General features: G+C 50.8%; 1 protein-coding gene across 2 annotated transcripts; it reads left to right on the top strand.

Moving 5' to 3' along the window:
- The first annotated feature begins 232 nt into the window (after nucleotides 1-232).
- Nucleotides 233-18299, top strand: FAM167A (family with sequence similarity 167 member A). Of its 2 annotated transcripts, XM_085057139.1 has the most exons (4): nucleotides 233-1243; nucleotides 3868-3968; nucleotides 8616-9159; nucleotides 17918-18299. In XM_085057139.1, the coding sequence occupies exons 3-4, from the start codon at nucleotides 8782-8784 to the stop codon at nucleotides 18179-18181; spliced, it is 642 nt and encodes a 213-aa protein (XP_084913265.1). In that variant the 5' UTR covers nucleotides 233-1243; nucleotides 3868-3968; nucleotides 8616-8781; the 3' UTR covers nucleotides 18182-18299. The 2 variants fall into 2 exon arrangements, with proteins under 2 accessions (XP_084913265.1, XP_084913264.1); XM_085057138.1 differs by lacking the exon at nucleotides 3868-3968.
- Nucleotides 18300-18310: the final 11 nt, after the last annotated feature.

An 18310-nucleotide genomic window follows, 5' to 3' on the forward strand; every position in this document is an offset into this window, starting at 1 on the left:
AGGAAGGAAGGAAGGAAGGAAGGAAGGAAGGAAGGAAGGAAGGAAGGAAGGAAGGAAGGAAGGAAAAAAAAAAAAAAAAAAAAAAAGGAAGGAAGGAAGGAAGGAAGGAAGGAAGGAAGGAAGAAGGAAGGAAGGAAGGAAGGAAGGAAGGAAGGAAGGAAGGAAGGAAGGAAGGAAGGAAGGAAGGAAGGAAGGAAGGAAGGAAGGAAGGAAGGAAGGAAGGAAGGAAGGAAGGAAGGAAGGAAGGAAGGAAGGAAGGAAGGAAACCCCCTCTGTCCCCTGCCCTTGATTCTGTACCCACTCAGCCACCAGCCAGGGCACTGCCTCTCTCAGTCCCTCCTTGGAAACAGCTAAAATGGTTTCCAGCCCCACTAGGACAGCTGTGGAAGCAACAGGAGCTTTCCCAGCACAAAATTCAGGCACAGGCTGGTTCCTAAGCTGGTTCCTGCCTGGGGATGGATGGCATCAGCAACCTGGCACCAGCCATGGAGCCCCGAGGTTCCACCCCAGGGCTTCCCAGAGATGCTGATGCATCCCTGCAGAATTCTCCTCGCCACACACGGTGACCCTGGACAAGCTGTGGCGCCTGGAAAACGTTATCCCACAGCTTTCCCGAGTGCCAGAGCTCTTTGGAGGGCTGATATCCACGGTGTGAAACAGGAGCAGCAAAGGGACACCAGGCTGGGTGGTGTCCAGAAGAGCCACAGATTCCTTTGGGAGCACAGCAGCTCTCCGAGCATCTCCTGCAAGCCTTGAGGGTACCAGCCCGACATGGACCTCTCCATCGCTGTTATCCACGCCGAAAGCATCGCTGATCCTCCTCCCTCGCCTGCGTGCCGGAGGATGTTTAGGACCCAGGCTGTGCAGCTCCTCCCTTTCAGGTCTCTCCAGGGTTATTGCTTGGTGGGAGGTAGGTTCAGGGCTCGGTGGTATGAATGAAAGAGAGAGAGGAAATCGGGACTGAAAAGCTCAAACTGGAATAGCTCGCCTGTCTCCAGGCAACAGCCCTGACGCAACCGCTGGGAGAGAGAGAGAGAAAAAAAAAAAAAAGTCCCTTAAATGAAAAAAAAAAAACCAAACAACCACCACACACACAGATTTCTGAAGCGAGACACAGAGGAGGAGGATGAGCCAGACTCCTGGAGGCACTGGTGACACCGCTCTGCGAACAGCAAGTTGGGGACACGAGGTGGAAGGAGGGAGCCAAGATGTCTGTGCGATTCCCTTTCTGATTGCAGCCGCGGTAAGTTTGCTGCTCGCCTCGGCTTGGGGGGACACAGCCACCCTGGGGGGACACAGCCACCCTGGGGACACCCGGCTGGGAGCTGTCGGAGGGCTGCTGTCTGGAGGTGATTCCCGGCTTTCCGAGCCCCCCGGAACGGGAAAACAGCAAGGACCAGGTGCCTGGGGAGCAGCAGAGAGGGGTGATGGGGACCTCACCGCCCTGCTGTGGTGGCTTGGGGTCTGCTCTGTGTCCCCTCAGCCACACTCGCCGAGATTCCCTGGAAATTGCCGGCACGGTGGGGAATCACGCTGGGAATCAGCGCAGGGTCTGAATCCTCCTTCCCGATGATGTTTTTGGGTTTTGGGAGCAGCTCGGGGCTTCTCACCCCTCCAGGAGGAGGTGGAACAGGGAAGAGTGTGGCCGGGATTCGGGACAGTCACCTGTTGCTCTTTCTGCCCCCAACCTGAGCTCTGCAGGAGCCCTGGCGAGGTTTTTGGGGTTGTGCAGTGCAGACATGGTGGGATGAGCGCAGGGCGTAGCTACATCTGGTTTTTTGAAGCAGGCAGTGTGTGCTGAGCAGAGCAGGTTTCCACCTGCTCAGGTTTAGCCCTCGCAGCTCAGGTTTACACCAAGGAGGGGGGAAAAAAACCCAAAACAAAAAAAAACCAACAAAAACCAGCCAGAACTTCTTCAGAGCCCTTTATAACAGCTCGGGGCTAATTGTTAAAATAATAGCGTCAGCCCACAGCCCTCCCAGCACGGGTGTTTGTGCAAACCCAAGCGCCCCGGGGTGTTGCACACCAGGGTACCAACCCATCCTACAGCCTGGACCAGCTCCGGTCCGGCCAGGCTGACACCTCTCCCACCGCAGGATATTCCTTCCTCCCTGTTTTCCTGCGATGCTCCCCCTGTTATTCCACACTGCTGCACCCTCCGGAGCTTTTCTACATTGTATCGGGGGGGAGAAATGGATGAAAAGCAAGTTGCTGGCTTCCAGCGAGGAGCTGTGCCCAGCTGGTTCCCTTGGCTTTGTCTGCTCATCCCCTGTATCCGAGGAACTCCCCACTTTCCAGCGGGAACGAGCCTGTTTTGGCTGCTGTGGGTTTTCTCTCTGCCAGCCATCATTTCAGCACTCGGGGGCTGCTGCTGGGTTTTGCATGCCAGCTCTTCTCGGCTTTCAAATGCCCATTACAGTCCCCTCCTCATTCTTCGTGGGGGGGTCTGTACACCGTAAAAATCCAGCAGAATGGGAGGAATCCAGCTTCTGCCGGGCTTGCAACAGCCCTGCAGCCATTAGGTGTTTGCAAAATGTAGCAGAGGCACTGCAGGGGGAAAAAAAATTAAAATAAAAATTTAAATAATCAGCCTCGGAGTAGTGTAGCCCTTCTGAAGGGAGGGAGAGGGGGGGTCTGTTTGCAACCAGCTCATCTTAAATGATATTAAATCCCAAAGTGCAGCTCAGCACTGGGAGAAGACAGGTTTGAGGACAGAGGTTGGACGATCACGGCTCGGATAATTGGATGGGACAGGAGGCATGTAAAGGGGATTAGGGTGTCACTGGGGGGCTGACCCCACTCCCCTGATCGTGTTAACTCAGAGCCTGGGGGTCTCCAGTGGGAGCTGGACCTGGCGTTTGTCCCTGCAGGGGCTGAGCTTGGTGCTGGGCAGATTGGAGCTCAGCAAAGCAAAAAAAAAAAAAAGGTTGGTGGTTATTTTTCTTTCTGAAAACACACCCTTGCATGCTGCATTGGGGGAAAAAAAAAAATAAGTCCCCGTACTAGTCTCCCGGGAAGAGAGCATTTCTCAGCCTGCCCTGGCTCATTCCCAAGGAATCCCAGCCCTTTTCATTACCCTGGGCACACAGGCACAGAGGTCCCTGCCTCTCCTTGCTGAAACACGGCTGTGCTTGGGGTGGCAGCAGGGAAAATAAAGGAACAGCCAGCTGTGCCAAGCCACAGGTCCTTTGGTGGCATCTCTGGGATCAGGTTAGCCAGGCCATCTCCAAAATTAGGGCCAAAACCTGCCAGGAGTCTGGGGCAGTGCTTGGAGAAGAAGTCCTTGCCCATAATCTGTGGCTCCACAGACCTCACAAAAAACATGGTGACTTCACCAAGAACCTGTAAACTTGCCTTTGATTCTGCTCCTAAATCCTTTTCCTCCTCGGAGGAATCCTACCTGGTTTGGGCTGGTGGGTTGGGAGCATTGACCCCATCCAGCTCCCCACTTTGCAGCTACTTCCAACCGCCTGGAAGACTGGTTTGCTGGAATGCCAAATATTTCTTCATGCAGGATTGCCACACAAAGCCTGGAAATCTGCTGGTAGAGGGGAGCCTAACTGGGCTGAAAATGGAGCTGCAAGGGCCCATCTGAAGCAGGCAGCTCCCTCAGCCCTGCTCCCTCCCAAGGAGCCTACTGGGAGCTGTGTGGGGGATGCAGATGCAGTTAGGCAGGAAGGTACAGATGTGTTTACTGAAACAGGTCCTGACTGCACCGGTGATGCTGGAAACCAGCCAGGGAGAAGTGCCTTGGGGCAGGGAGTGCAAACTGGTCCCCTCTAATCTCACAGAATCACAGCATGGTTTGGGTTGGAAGGGAGGTCCCTTCCATAAAACTCATCTCTTTCCACCCCCTGCCATGGGCAGGGACACCTTCCACTGTCCCAGGTTGCTCCAAGCCCTGTCCAGCCTGGCCTTGGACACTTCCAGGGATGTGGCAGCCATCTCTGCACTCCTCCACTCCCCTGGTGGGTTTTCTCCACCCCCACTGCTCTCCCCTCCTCCCTCCCTTGCAGTGTTTAGGGCTCTTTCTGGAGGCCATTTGGGCAGAAGGATGGGCCAGGGCAAACCTTCATCTTGCTCCAGGTGGGATGGGAATGGAAAAACCCTTTTTCCCTTTTCCCCATTTATCTGTGAATGCCACGTCCACATCCATGCTCGTGGTGCCCGTTTTGGTCACATCAGTGCTGTCATCTTTTCATGGAGAAAGGAACAACCTCACAGCAGAGGAGTGTGGCCAGGAGGTCTCCATGGGCACCATTTCTGGTGGCACTGAGGGCTCTGCCATGACTCCTCCAGCATGGGCAGAGCCCTTTCCACTCTGTCCTGACCATCCTGAGCAGGCAGAGAGCATCTGATCCTGACAGCACCAGTTCCAGCCCTGGGGAATGTCCTGGCTTTGGGATCAGACAGGTCTTCATCCTGCTGGGATCTTGTCCTTTTGAAGGGAGGGAGGCTGAAGGTCACTTTGGGACCAGGCTGGTTTTCTGCAGGAGAGGATTTCAGCTGCTGCAGAAAAGGATTGGGTGGGTAAACACTGAATAGTAAAATCCAGGGAAATCAGCTCTCTTCAGAGTCAGTGGGATTTGCTCTCCATCCCTGCAGGACTCTTGTGCAGAACAGCAGGATGGGGGGCTGTGGCAGGGAACCCCAGGGGGAGGAAGCCCCCAGGTCACCAAACCCACAGAGCACAGCAGCTCCTCTCCTGAGTGAGGCCATTCTGGCATGGAGAAAGGAATGATGGATGTGCAGCCACCCTGAAAGGGAACCACCAGCTCTGGGGAGCTGCAGTGTTGATCCTGGTGGGTTTCTCCTTCCCTCACCCCATTCCTGAGGCCTCTGAGTCTCTGCTGCCCTGAGGATGCTCCAGAGCATCCATGCACTGCTGTGAGCAGCTGGAGTCCTCCCTCACTCCATTGCTATGGCAACCTCTTCTCACAAGCATCTCCTCTTCTCTGTCCCCCTCCCAACCTGCAGCAGACACCCAGGGCGGGTCAGAGACCTCCAGGGAGGTCAGGCATCCCCACCCCATCCCTGTGTCATTGCTGTGCCAAGGAGGGAGGCAAACACAGCTCTCCCTGCACACCAGGCTGTGTCCACCACCTCTCACTCCACCTCGGTGTTCCCTCATCCCACCTTTCAGGGTCCTCCTCACTCACTGGGACCTGCAGAGCTGGAAGGTGATGTTGGCAGGAAGGATTTGCTCCAGGGGTTTCCTTTGTAGGATCAGGAGGTGTTCTGCACAGCCCAGGGTGACATCTGTGCAAACCTTTGGAGCAAAAGATCTGGGCAATCACATCCCAAACTCTCTGGATCATATAGAGTGTCCCTGCACCAGCTGGACTCATGGGCACCCAGATGAGACCTGCAGACACCAGAGGTGAATTCTGTTCATCTCTGAAAATCCTCAGAGCTTTTCCCCTGAAGGCAAATTGCATGAACTGACTTCTCAGAGAGAGGGAAACTGAGGCACAAAGGGGCTGAAGGGTTTTTTGAAGGTCAGCATCAGGCTGAGCCATTACCTCTGCCCTGTTTGCTCCATGCCAGAAGTGCCATCCATGGTCTGTGTGGCAAAAGGGCTTCTCTCAGCTGTGGTTTTGTCTCATATTGAGGCTTTTTTTGTCTTCCCAACCTCCAGAGGATCAGAATTCCTCTAGCACAGACTTCCACAACCACTGCTCCTCTGGGATAAGAAATGGTGTGACAGGAATCTGCAGCCCACCAGGAATAATGAAAGAAGTAGAATAATTTGCTCCCACACCTCCACCTTGGCAAATTGTTGAACTCCCAGTTTAAATCCTATTATTTCTCCATCCCAGACTCTCTGGTCCCTTGGGGTAGGTCACTTGACTTCTCCAATGGAAACTCAACCCAAAAAAGGGTTTTTTTGTTGTTGTCTCAGTGACCTGTTGTGTGCTGTGCTTTCAGGATTCCTCAAAGGGAAGGGGGAAAACTCCTGACAAAGGTTCTCAGTGAGGTGTGAGCAAACCCTCACCCCACTTTGGTGCTGAACTCGTCACCCCTAATTAGGGGTGGCATCAACTCCCTGTGGCAAGTGTGATAATGAGACAAATCAAGGACTAATCACTTAAATCCCCTCACACAGGGCAGCCCAGGGGGAAACCTAGGGCAGGGAGACTGGGAGTGTGTGGATTTGAGCCAGAGGCAGGTTTGTTCCTGGGAATTTGGTAACTCTCAGGCACCAGAGGTTTGTGTTACAGCACAAGGGCATTTTTCACACGCTTACAACTTTCAGATCTCTTTCTCCACAGCAGGTCTTTGATCCAAGTCCAAGATATTGATGGGAAATTAGAGGTGGCTCCTTCCAGTTTGGGCAGGCTGGCTAACAGAGCTGCCTGTTTAGGGTGTCCCTGCAGAGGGAAGGAGATGTTTCATGTTACACCAGAGAGAAAGTGAAGGATGGGTGGAATCAATGCTGCTTTTAGGGTAGAAAAACCCAATCTCCTGCAAAGCTGCTGGGAGTTGTGGTGACAGGGAGGGGGAGATGACAGCAGGGTTGTGACAAAGGGGATGCTCCAAGCTGCTGTCCTGTTTTCATGGTCCAATGCTCTAAATGTTAACTGAGCTGTGTCCAGGGCTCAAATACCAGGGGCCTTTCCCACCCTGAGGATTTGATACACACCAAAGCCACAGGACAAAAGAGTTCGTGTGGGGCTCTGTTTTGTAGCTGTGGCATTCAGAAAATGATAAAAATATGATCTTTGCTGGGGATTAGCAAATCCAGCATCCCAGGGTGGAACTGCAGGAAACTGTTGGACTGCTGGGCTTGGGCCACCCTTAGCAATCTCCACAGAAACCTCAATGGACAGGAAAAAAGCTCAGAAGTGAGGTCTTTAAAGCCATTACTTGTTTTTCTTTATTGATTTGGGGAGGCTGGAGAGGGAAGAAAGGTAAATTCATCGACATGCCCTGAGCCCTGCAGAGCACCCCTCCACCAGGGTAGATCACTGCTTTCCCCTCAATTTTTCAATTTTGAATTTTTTTTCAATTTTCCTTCAAGAAGAAGGAAAATTGTTGCTGTTCCAGGCACGAGAGCTGTTGGCTTCAACCTGACAGAGTGGCAGTGAGAGCTCCCTCTCCCCGTAAAACTCCCATTAACATAAATAGGAGCAGAACGAGACCACAACATGACTAACTCTCCACCCCCACACTGTCTGTGTGTACATTATCAACTCCTCGTTCAGCTCATGTGCCCCCACACAATTGTTGGGATAAATCTTGCTCTCTCTCTCTCTCTCGGTGTTTATTTTAAATTGAATCTTCTCACTGAAAAGGTTGGAGAGGCGTAATTATGGTCTGGATTTCAGAGCTGCACACGCCTTTGTGGGAATGGCAGGGAGAAGAATGAATGGCTGAGTAACTCTAGGAAGCTGCACTTATCCTGCCTGGTTTTCCAGGCATCTCACCAGGCAGGCAAAAAAAGTATTTTGTTTTGTGCCTGACGTTCAGAGGAGAGCTCTGGATCTATTCCTAGCTCAGCTATAGATGAGCACACGACCTTGAGAATGTCTCTTATCTGATCCTGCCGGCAAATGAATACAGAAGCTGCCTGGGCTTAACTCTTGAAGAGTTGTTTGAGAGCTCTGTCCCTCCAGGTCCCCTGGTTTGTCACACCAGCTTTGGGCACAGTTCTGTGAGTGCTGACAGGAGGAGAAGTGGGGAGGAAGCTCCAAGGGGGTGTGACAAGGATATTCCCACTGGAGAAACTGGATGTGGGAAACCACAAGTCCAAGTCTCCCTGAGGGTCTGAACCCAAATCATTCCAGCACCCCAGTTAGTCCCCACATGGCTGGGACAATGATCCTGATTGGGTCAGGAGGGAGAAGAATCCCAAGGCTGCATCTTTAGCACACCCAGACCTAAACCCAGATCTGTAAAACTGGAGGGGGATGTGGTGTGGGGAAGAAGAAATCCCTTTTTCCAGTTCTCCTTCTGACTCAAAATCTCAGAAGAAGTTTTGGGTTCACAGAATCACAGAATGGAAGGAACACTAAAGATCACCTCTGTCCCCTGCCATGAGCAGGGACACCTTCCACTATCCCAGGTTGCTCCAAGCCCTGTCCAACCTGGCCATGGACATTTCCAGGGATCCAGGGGCAGCCACAGCTTCTCTGAGGAACCTGTGCCAGGGCCTCACCACCCTCACAGGGAAAAACTTCTCCCTAATATCTAAACTTCCCCTCTTTCAGGTTCTCTTTTTTCGTCTGGACCTGATTTGCCTAAATGGTGAAATGTGGGTTTGCCAGGCAGAAAATCAGCAGAACCAGACAGCCCAACATCCAGCAGCATTCACTGCTGTCTCCAGAGGACTTTGGGGTCTGGCAATGTGTCCTGGCCCCCTTGGCAACCCTTCCATGTCCCCTTGAATTAAGATTGGAGCTGTAGGTAACCAGAGCTTTGCTAAAAGCCAGAGCCTGTCTGTTCCTGCCCCAAAGCACTCAGATAACCGAGGTGAGCTCACACTCCCCAGCAGCACCTTGGCACTGAGCCTCTCCCAAAACCCTCACTCCCTGCTCCAGCATGAGCTATCTCTCTTTCCTCACTCCCTTTTCCTACTCAAAGTGGAAACCAATCCTTTTTTTTTTCTTTTCTAGGTGTTCATCCTAGGCTGGAGTGGTGCTTGAGCAGAAGTCCACACCTCAGCCACCCTCCAAGGAGCTGTGTTGGGCACCCTGTGACACCTGGCCAAACCCTGAGGCTTCTCATCTCCATCCCTGGTCCTTTCCAGCCCACCTCTATGCCTTTGGACTCCCAGAGAGGATGTCTGTCCCCCAAATCCAAATAGAAGAGGCTCTGGACAGCATGGATTCTGGCTCTGGGGGGGTTCCCCCTCCAGATGATCACCTGAGGACCCTCAAGGCATTGACAGAGAAGCTGAGGCTGGAGACCAGGCGTCCTTCCTACCTGGAATGGAAGGCAAAGCTGGAGGAGCAGGCTTGGAAGAGCCCCCAGGCCGAGGGAGATGGGGAGGATGAGGCCACCAAGGCCAAAAAGACCCCGGGGGAGACTGTCCCCATGAGGAAGGTGCAGCTGCACCTCAACGGGAGCCCTGCCCAGGACAAGGGGACTGTCACCTCAGGGAGGATAGGTGGCTTTGAGAGCATTGATGAAGCTTTGACGTGGCTCAGGAAGGAGCTGGTAAGTGACTGCCTGTCCCTGTGAGCACAGATTTTCTAGAGGGATAGAAATAAAAGAGTGGGGAAGCTCCTTGTCCCTACCTGCCTTCAGCCCCAGGTGGAAAGGCAACAATCTGTCATTGTGTTTTCCATCAGTCATTGTCTTTTCCACACCTGGCTCTTCCAGCTCCATCCTCTGTTGCCTTTTGCTTGATTCAAATCCAGTTCACATTTCATCCCAGCCTTGGGCCTTGTCTCATACATCTGTTTATTTCTGCACTGGATGTTTCACAGAGAAAGAGGGGGAAAAATGCTTTATCTTTTCTAGGAATGTGTGCTAGGATAATCCACAGAGCCAGGGCTGGAATTCACCTATTTTATGTCACGTTGCTATCATGATCTTTGGCACAAATTTATCCTAGGCCTGACCCAGGCAGCTCCCAACGCAGCTCAGGAGCCAGCACAGCCTGGGGATAAATCCCAGGAAGAAGCATGGATGCACCAAGCCTGACAGAGGTCAAGAAATGTTGGAAAAACACTCTCAGGCACATAGAGTGATTCTGGGGTTGTCCTGTGCAGGGCCAGGAGATGGACTTGATGATCCTTGTGGGTCCCTTCCAACTCAGGGTATTCTATGATTTTCTGGATGTTGATAGGATGGACAGAATATGATTCCCTGTCAGGGCAGCTAAATTCAGGGCTGGACAATGAGTCCCAGTGCTCTTCACAAGGGTAGAAGCAACCAGACACCAAAAACCCTTCCCAGTGATCCTTCCCTTCTCCTCACTGGCATGAAAAGTCTGTATTATTTGGCCCAAATCACTGGAAGTGACTCATGACACGTGGCTTTGTTTCTGTTGCCCAGTTGGAATTTTGCCTGTGAGTCCCAGCAGGAATATTTGCGACGCTGACTGGGACATCACTTGTGGCCAACACTTGTGAAAATGTTCCTGTGCAGATGCTTTGATTTCGAAAAGCACTGAAATCGTTGAGGGAAAACCTCTGACAACAATGAAAAATAGTTTTAGAGATTTCTTTGCGACTTTTGCTGCAGATAATGTTGATTTGTCAACTTTCTGTTGCTGCATTCACCCAGCTCCACTGATCCTCTGAGGATTTATTTACAGAGGTGGTGCTGGGTTCTGCATTTTGGTGACTTTGTTTCTCAGGATCATGGCTTTCAGGGATCCAGGACTATTAGGAAAAGCTTTAAGAAGATCCCCTACAACCCATCAGAGCTCTGGAGAAATCTGTGACCTGAATCTGGGTGCAATCTTAAATTCACACTTGATGTAAACCCTGAATCTCAAGATGCCCAAAGATAGCAAGACACAAATTTTCCACCCAGAGCCCTGGATTTTAAAACATTTTGGGGTTTTCTTTCAATCTCTGCCCATGATGGAAGTATAAATTGTCTCAGAGTCTGATTCTACCCCTTAGACTGGGGTGTGGTATCTAAACCACCATCTGTCAAAAACTGAAAGTTTAATTTAAAGAAGAGAAAAGGCCAAGCAAACCCTAATTGTTCCTCACTTTCCATTTTCCAGCCACTTAATTATACCAGTCCTTGCTGGATCTGGATGTGACTGGTAATTCAGAACAATTTCCCCAAAAGAGAGAGCATTTTTTTTTGACTGACCACAGGGGGAAATAGCTGTGCTGGAGGCACGAGTGTGGGTAAGAGCTGCCAGCAGGCAGAGAGAGCACAGCCAGGCCATCCCATCCCACGCTGCTGGAACCAAAAGGTGCATTTCACATTACATTTCAAGGGTGAAATCAAGTTTCTTGTCAAATAAAGGAACAAACTCCCAAACATCCCAACACAGCTGGGATTGCTCCCTGATTTTTGCTCATGTTGTGGTAGGAAAGCCATCAGGAAGGTTTCATAGCAGGATGAAATCCAGAAACTAACCAGAGCCTGGGCTGATCCCCCAGTGTGGGCAGCAGAAAAAGGGGGATTCTGCCTCTCTGCCCTGCTCAGGTGAGACCTCACCTGCAGAGCTGCTCCAGGTTTGGGTTCAGCACAGGAAGGACCTGGAGCTTCTGGAGAGAGTCCAGAGGAGATCAAAGGGATGGAGCAGCTCTGCTGTGAGGAAAGACTGGGAGAGTTGGGATTGTTCAGCCTGGAGAAGGCTTTGGGATGACCTAATTGTGGTCTTCCAGTTCCTGAAGGGAGCCTACAGAGAAGATAGAGAGGGACTTGGGACAAGGGCCTGGAGCAACAGGACAGGAGGGAATGGTTTCCCACTGCCAGAGGGCAGGGATAGATGGGATTTTGGGAAGGAAATGTTCCCTGTGAGGGTGGTGAGGCACTGGCACATGTTGCCCAGAGAAGCTGTGGCTGCCCCTGGATCCCTGGAAGTGTCCAAGGCCAGGTTGGACAGGACTTGGAGTGACCTGGGATAGTAGAAATTGTCCCTGCCCATGCCAGGGTGGAACAAGATGAACTTTAAGGTCCCTATGGTATGGTTATTTGGGGTCTGTAAGGTTCCTCTTTCAAATGAAAGAGCAAAAGCTGGTGAATGTGGAGCTGGTGAATTATTTCCGTGCAGGGAAGAAGTGCAGCAGCCACATCCTCACTGAGTGAAATGCAGAGGGTGCAGCTCCTTCTCCCCCAACCCTCAGCACAGCTCCTGGCGTGTTCAGGCTGGGTTGTTTCCACAGCATTGCCCTGGAATGGTTCTGGCTTGTCCCAGGGAGCATCCTGCCAAGCACTGGGAGCTTCAGGAGTTTGCACATGCTGGGGACTGTTCCCAACAGGCAGCTGGTACAGGACCACCCTGTTTGGGATTTAACTCTATCCCAGCCGAAAGCAGTAGAGGCAAGAAATTGAATTTAGTGATATAATAGAAGGGTTTTAGGTTGGGAAAGTCCTCTAAGAGTATTGAGTCCAACCATTGCCCAGCACTGCCAAGGCCACCACTAACCCATGTCCCCAAGGGCCACATCCATACAGCTTTTATATCCCTCCAGGGATGGTGATTCCTCCACTGCACTGGGTAGCTGTGCCAGGGCTGGACAATCCTTTCAGTGAAGAAATTATTCCTAATATCCAGTTTAAACCTCTCTTGGTGCAACTTGAGGCCATTTCCTCTTGCCCTATCTCTTCTTACTCCCAATCCACACAAAAGGCATCATCTGACACTGCAAGGAATTTTCCTCTGTGTCTCCAGAGTCTGCTCTGGTCTGGCTTCACCAGGTTCAGGCTGCTCATATTCAGAAGTGAAGCAAAAGACAAACCCAAGGTTTTATTGTCCATCTGCTTTTCTCGGCCTGTCACCTCACCTGACCTGTCCCTGGCTCTGTCCCTGGTTTGTAGGACTGACAGCCAAGTCAGCTGTGCCCTGCTGAGAGCCTGGCCCCGAGAAGCTGATTTATCCAGACATGCAAACTGCTCTTGTTTTTGTGCTGAGAGGCTCTGTGGAGGTGTGGGAGAAAATTGCAGCTCTCAGTGTGTGCTGAGCTGCCCCAGGGCTGGAGAATTGCTGCTCCTCCTGCCTCTCCTCTGCCCTTGGGTTTGCCTTTGCACTGTCAAGTGTGGCAGCTCTTCATCTGAGCTGAGAGCAAAACTCACCAGCCTGGGATGGGGACAGACTTGAGGACTGGAGGGGTCACACTTGCTTCTTTATTTTTGAGATTTGAAAGGTTTTACAAGTTATAAAATGAAGCACTCAAAGTCCTTTCCCTCTCAAGTATGGCTTAAGTACAAACCTATGAACAGTGATATCTTAGAACAGTTCTAACTTTGTCCCATTAGGAAAAATGAGTTTTCTGTCTCAAATTCACCCATTTGGCACTCAGATTGGAGGGGTGTGAGCCAGAATGCAGGAAAAACTTGAAAAGGGGGCACAAATGTCTGATGTTCTCTCCAGGGAAATCGTAAAACACCAGTATCCTGTTGCTCAGACATTTATTATTAAATATTAAGCACTTGTATTTCCATTTGGGATACTCATATTGGCTGAGCAAGTGCTTGGGTGAATTTAAATAATGATGCAGTAAAAATTTCCCTTATTGTGAGGCCCTGGCACAGGTTGCCCAGAGATGCTGTGGCTGCCCCTGGATCCCTGGAAGTGTCCAAGGCCAGGCTGGCCAGGGCTTGGAGCAACCTGGGATAGTGGAAGGTGTGGGGTGGAAGGAGATGAGCTTTATTTTCCCTTCCAATCCAAACCATTCTGTGACTCTGTGAGCTCCACTGTTAAATTGCTGAAACTAGGGAAGAGTTTAGGAGTTATCTGTTATGGAACAGGAGCATCCCCAAGGGTCAGTCTGGGTGCAGCCACCCCATTTTGGGGAGAGAGAGATCCAACACAGAGCCAACCCCGAGGAACAGTGGGATTTGGGACCCACAACAGGCTTTGCAAGGTCCAGCTGGCAAAGGCATCCTGGGATTTGGTGGTGGGGAACTCCCAGGCACTGCAGAAGGAGCTGGGACACCTCCTCTGGGCTGTGGGTTGCACCACAGGGGCGTGAGCACCTAAAATTAGCCATGACAGGGTGGCATCTGAGCACCTTTGAAGAGGCCCCAAACCAAAACACAGACAATGTGGACTTGTCTGAAGGGTTTGGCAAGGATCTGAGACGTGGCCTGTGCTTCTCCATGCTTGAATCTGAGTGGCTGCACAGGAAAGGACCAATTTAGGTTTCAGTTTCTTCTGATCTTTTGGAAATGAAGAGGCCTGGCCCTGTGGGAGCAGCTGCCTCTCCTCAGACCATCCCCCTGAGCTTCATGAGCCAGGCTGGGACTTCATCCAAGGGACTCTTCTCTTTTGGGAGGAGAGAGAAATCTCAAAGAGCTCCATATCTCCATGCCTTGAGGTGCTCCCTGCTGAAAATTCCCCCCTAGCTATGCAGGGGAAAGATGGATTGCTGGAAATGGGAAAATTTTTGGTCTTTCTGCCTGTTGAGGGCAAAATTGAAGGCAACTGCTTGTAGCAGTTTGGGCTGAGGAAACAGGAAAGAATACATCCAAAGCTGTCTCTCTCTCACCCTTATTAAACATCCCTGGGAGACTCTGAGGCTCAATCCAAACAGAAAATCCTCCCTGGGTTCACAAGGTGCTCTGGTCCAGCTTTGCATTTCAATCCAGCTGTTGCTTCTCTGCCAGGAAGGACCTGAATTTGCTTCCCCCTTCCACCCTGGGAAGCTCAACCCAGCATCCTGTCCATCCCAACAGCATTCCCCAACCATGCTGGGGAGAAAAACCTGGATCTGGGTGTGCAGGATGAGGCAGAACGTGTTAAAAAGTTGTTTTTTATGAGCAAAACTCACCTAAAGCTCTTCCTGCCCTGGCCATGAGATGATCAAAGGAAATAAAATTCCTGGCTTGTGCTGAATGCTCCCCACAGGTTTTTCCAGGACTTTGCACTCCCTGTGTGGGATCCTGCTGGTGTCCCACTGGGATGAACTGGAGTGTGGAGTTACCTGTGGGTGAACTGTGCACACCAAAACCCCACAGCCTCCCGAGATGTGGCCTCTGTAATCCCATTATTCATTCCCAGGCAGCTTTGTGGAGCTCTGCTGGCCTGACAGTGCTGATTTTAAAGGGACATCACTCATCCTTCCCAGTGATTGTTTGGTCCTCAGCATGGGATGTGGGGAGTGTTTTTAGTATTTGTGCAGTATTTGTGGGAAAGGGAAGGAAAATGAGATTTTCTGGGTTCTGGCTGAAATGTATTTGATATTCTGGGAGGGTTTGAACAGTGTTTAATGGGACAACTCCATGCAGAAGTGGGGGTTTGCATCTCAAGCCAAGCCCCAGGGATAAGAGTGGGGAGTGAGAGTTTCTGCCCTGCAGAGCAGCCCAAGTTTCCAGTGCTCCACCCTCTGCCCAGTTGTCACCCCGTGGAGCTGCCACCACAGGACCTGTCACCAGGCAAAGAGCTCCCAAGCCCTCAGGAAGACAAGGCAGTCACAGCCTTCATCCCATGTGCCATCTCCTCCTTGTGCACATCATTCTCTCATAAAAACATGGAATTTTAAAGGTTGGAAAAACCCTCAAAAATCATTGAGTCCAGCTGTTAGCCCAGCACTGCCAAGGCCACCACTGATCCATGTCCCCAAGTGCCACTTGCACACATCAACCATTAGTCAACCATTGCCAGGCTTTGTTCCTTATCTTTATTTCAGGAAGGGTTTTGTCTTCCAGCTTGCACGAAATCAAACGGCTTCCTCAAAAGAGAGGGAAAACAAGAACCAGTCAAAAAATGTAAAGCTGGTTTGCAGGAGGAAAAAAGCACCTAGAACTCACACCTCTCTGCACAATGGCCTCATAATTCTCTTTTAAATGCTTTTTTTTTCTGGCAGCAGAGGCTTTTTTAATCCCACATTCTTCAAAATATTCAATGAAAGCCTTTGTTGGAATGTCTTATGTAACTTGATACACCGAGAGGAAAGAATGACCCAGGGTCACTTCAATAACACCTGTGATCTCCTCCCTGATAAAATGTCAGCATTTGCTGTGAGACAGGGAAAAACAGCAACAATTTTTTTTTTTTTTATTGCAACTCATGTGAGAGAATAAAAACCTGCCGAGTGGCATTGCTCTGCTGGGGGCACAGGTTATGAGGTCTGAGAGGAAATAGTGGGTTTTTTTATTTATAAAAAAAGTAAATGGCCACCACCCTGCTAACAATTTGACAGAGATTTCCTGAGAGAGAGATTCACTCAGAGATTGGTACAAAGGTGACTTAATCCTCTCCAGAGATAGCCAGGCTGGAATCCAACTGCTGGCTGGGAGCATCAGGCAAAGTCCTCCAGGATGCCCCTGTAGTGTCAGAGAATCACAGAATGGTTTGGGTTTGAAGGGTTTAGATGAGATATTAAGAAGAAATTCTTCTCTATGAGGGTGGTGAGAAGCTGTGGCTGGCCCTGGATCCCTGGCAGTGTCCAAGGCCAGGCTGGACAGGGCTTGGAGCAACCTGGGATAGTGGAAGGTGTCCCTGTCCATGGCAGGGGGTTGGAATGAGATGAGCTTTAAGGTCTCTTCTAACCCAAACCATTCCAAGATTCTCTAATCGCCTAGAGGAGGAGGAATTATGGCACAAGTTAAAGCAACCCCAAGGATGCTTTCCTTCATGCCCTTCTTGCAGCAGCCCTTGTGTCAGGCATGGAAAAGTCTCATGTAGGAATATCAGGGTTTCTGTGGAGTGTCTCAAAGGGAATTTTCCCTCTGCCTTTCCCTTCTGCATCTTCAAGCCACCAGGCCAGGAATAATTAACTCCCTGTCCCCAGAGCTACATCTCTACCCATAAACTGAGCAGCTGATTTTCAGGCCTGGTGGCAAACTGATATTCTCTGGTCACATCCCTGCTGTTAAAATCCAGAAAAGTGGTCTGTATCCCAAAACCTAGAATCACAGAATCACAGAACTGCCTGAGTAGGAAGGGACCTTAGAGATCATCCTATTCCACTCTTTCTGGTGGGCCTGTTTGGCTTCTCTCCCACCACTTTCTTTTCTTTGCAGCTTTTGTGGTTTGTTTTTTTGGTGAGGCGGGAAGTGGGATGAAAAGTGGGGATTGTCATGTGGGCATCTGCTTTTCCAGCCCTGCCTGCTCCTGTTCCTCAGCCAAAGGCTGATTCCTGCACCAAGTGTTCACCTCCTTCCTTCACTACCCACAGCATCCTGTGGCAATGAATTTTCTGCTTAATTATGACTTGGATTTAAAAAAAAATAAAATACCTCTTTTATTACTTCTGAATCTTCCACCTTCCCAGGCCAGGTGCCAGGGGAGAAAAAAATACTTCCAAAAAACACTTAGCTCACTAGCCTGGAGATGGTGATTCTCTCTCCTGTGGGAAATCATGGAGGTCCCATCCTGAGAGCAACTTCAAATCACTGAGATAAGATCAGCCATGGGTGAGGTGGAGACCGTCATGGACCAGCTCTGATTTATGCAGGCTGGAAACTCAGACTGAGTGTTTGGGGCTCAGTTATTTGGTGTTCTTTTAATTGGTCCTTTCCACCTCTAATTGCTCCGTCTCCCTGTGGCTGCTGCCTTATGATCAAAATTAATTTGGGCTTTGTTTAATGCTGAGATGGAGGCTCTGAAGCCTGACGATACCCAAGCCAACAGCCTTGGCATGGCTTAAATTCCAGTTTCCTGGTGCTCCTGAAAACATGAGCAGGCACAGACTTCCTCAATTGTTAAAAATTCTCCATCCTAAACTGGTATTTTTTTGGGATGCATTGCTGGCTTGGAAGATCCCCTTCTCCCTCCCAGATTGAGCATCTCTAGATGAGTTCAGAGAATCACAGAATCATTAAAACTGGAAAAGACCTTTGAGATCACTGAGTCCAACAAATGACCAAACACCACTTTATCAACCAGACCATGGCACTGAGTGCCACATGCAGTCTGCTTTTAAACACCTCCAGGGATGGTGACTCCACCACCTCCCTGGGCAGCCCATTCCAATGCCCAGTCACTCTTTACATAAATGATTTTTTCCTAATGTTCAACCTAAACTTCCCCTGGTGCAGCTTAAGGCTACGTCCTATTGTCCTGTTGCTGGCTGCCTGGGAGAGGAGACTGAGCCCCACCTGGCTGCACCCTCCTGTCAGGGAGTTGTAGAGAGATACTAGACCTCTCCTGATCCTCCTTTTCTCCAGGATACACAATCTCATCTCCATCAGCCACTCTTCATAGGGTTTGTGCCCCAAACCCTTCACCAGCCTTGTTCCATCACCTCACCATCCTTCTATTCCCCACAATCCAGTGCAGCTTAGAGCAGGGGGCAGCAAATCTCCCAATAAAAACCCTCTTCCCTCCCCATTCCAGGCAGAAATGCGCCTGCAGGACCAGCAGCTGGCCCGGCAGCTCATGCGCCTGCGCAGCGACATCAACAAGCTGAAGATCGAGCAGACGTGTCACCTGCACCAGAGGATGCTCAACGATGCCACCTATGAGCTGGAGGAGAGGGATGAACTCGCTGACCTCTTCTGTGACTTCCCCCTCGTCAGCTCCTTCAGCCTCTCCACGCCCCTCAAGCTCATCGGGGTCACCAAGATGAACATCAACTCCCGCCGGTTCTCGCTGTGCTGAACGGGGGGAAGGAGAGGGAAGGATGGGGAGAAAGAGGGAGAGGGGTCTCTCTGCCTCGTGGCTGGGTGAGGAGAGGCCAACGAGGAGCAGAGGGAATGGGAGCAAACAGGGCAGCTGGTGTTGGNTGGC

The sequence above is a fragment of the Lichenostomus cassidix genome, chromosome 3 (assembly GCF_008360975.1).
Source record: "Lichenostomus cassidix isolate B80296 chromosome 3, HeHo_3.0, whole genome shotgun sequence".
In the NCBI taxonomy this organism is placed as follows: Eukaryota; Metazoa; Chordata; class Aves; order Passeriformes; family Meliphagidae; genus Lichenostomus; species Lichenostomus cassidix.

What these genes read in the sequence shown, in the direction of transcription:
- FAM167A (XM_085057139.1), top strand. Translation starts at nt 8,782, where the DNA reads ATGTCTGTCCCCCAAATCCAAATAGAAGAGGCTCTGGACAGCATGGAT. An exon ending in CGTGGCTCAGGAAGGAGCTG is followed by an intron (nt 9,160 to 17,917) that starts GTAAGTGACTGC and finishes TCCCCATTCCAG; the next exon opens with GCAGAAATGCGCCTGCAGGA.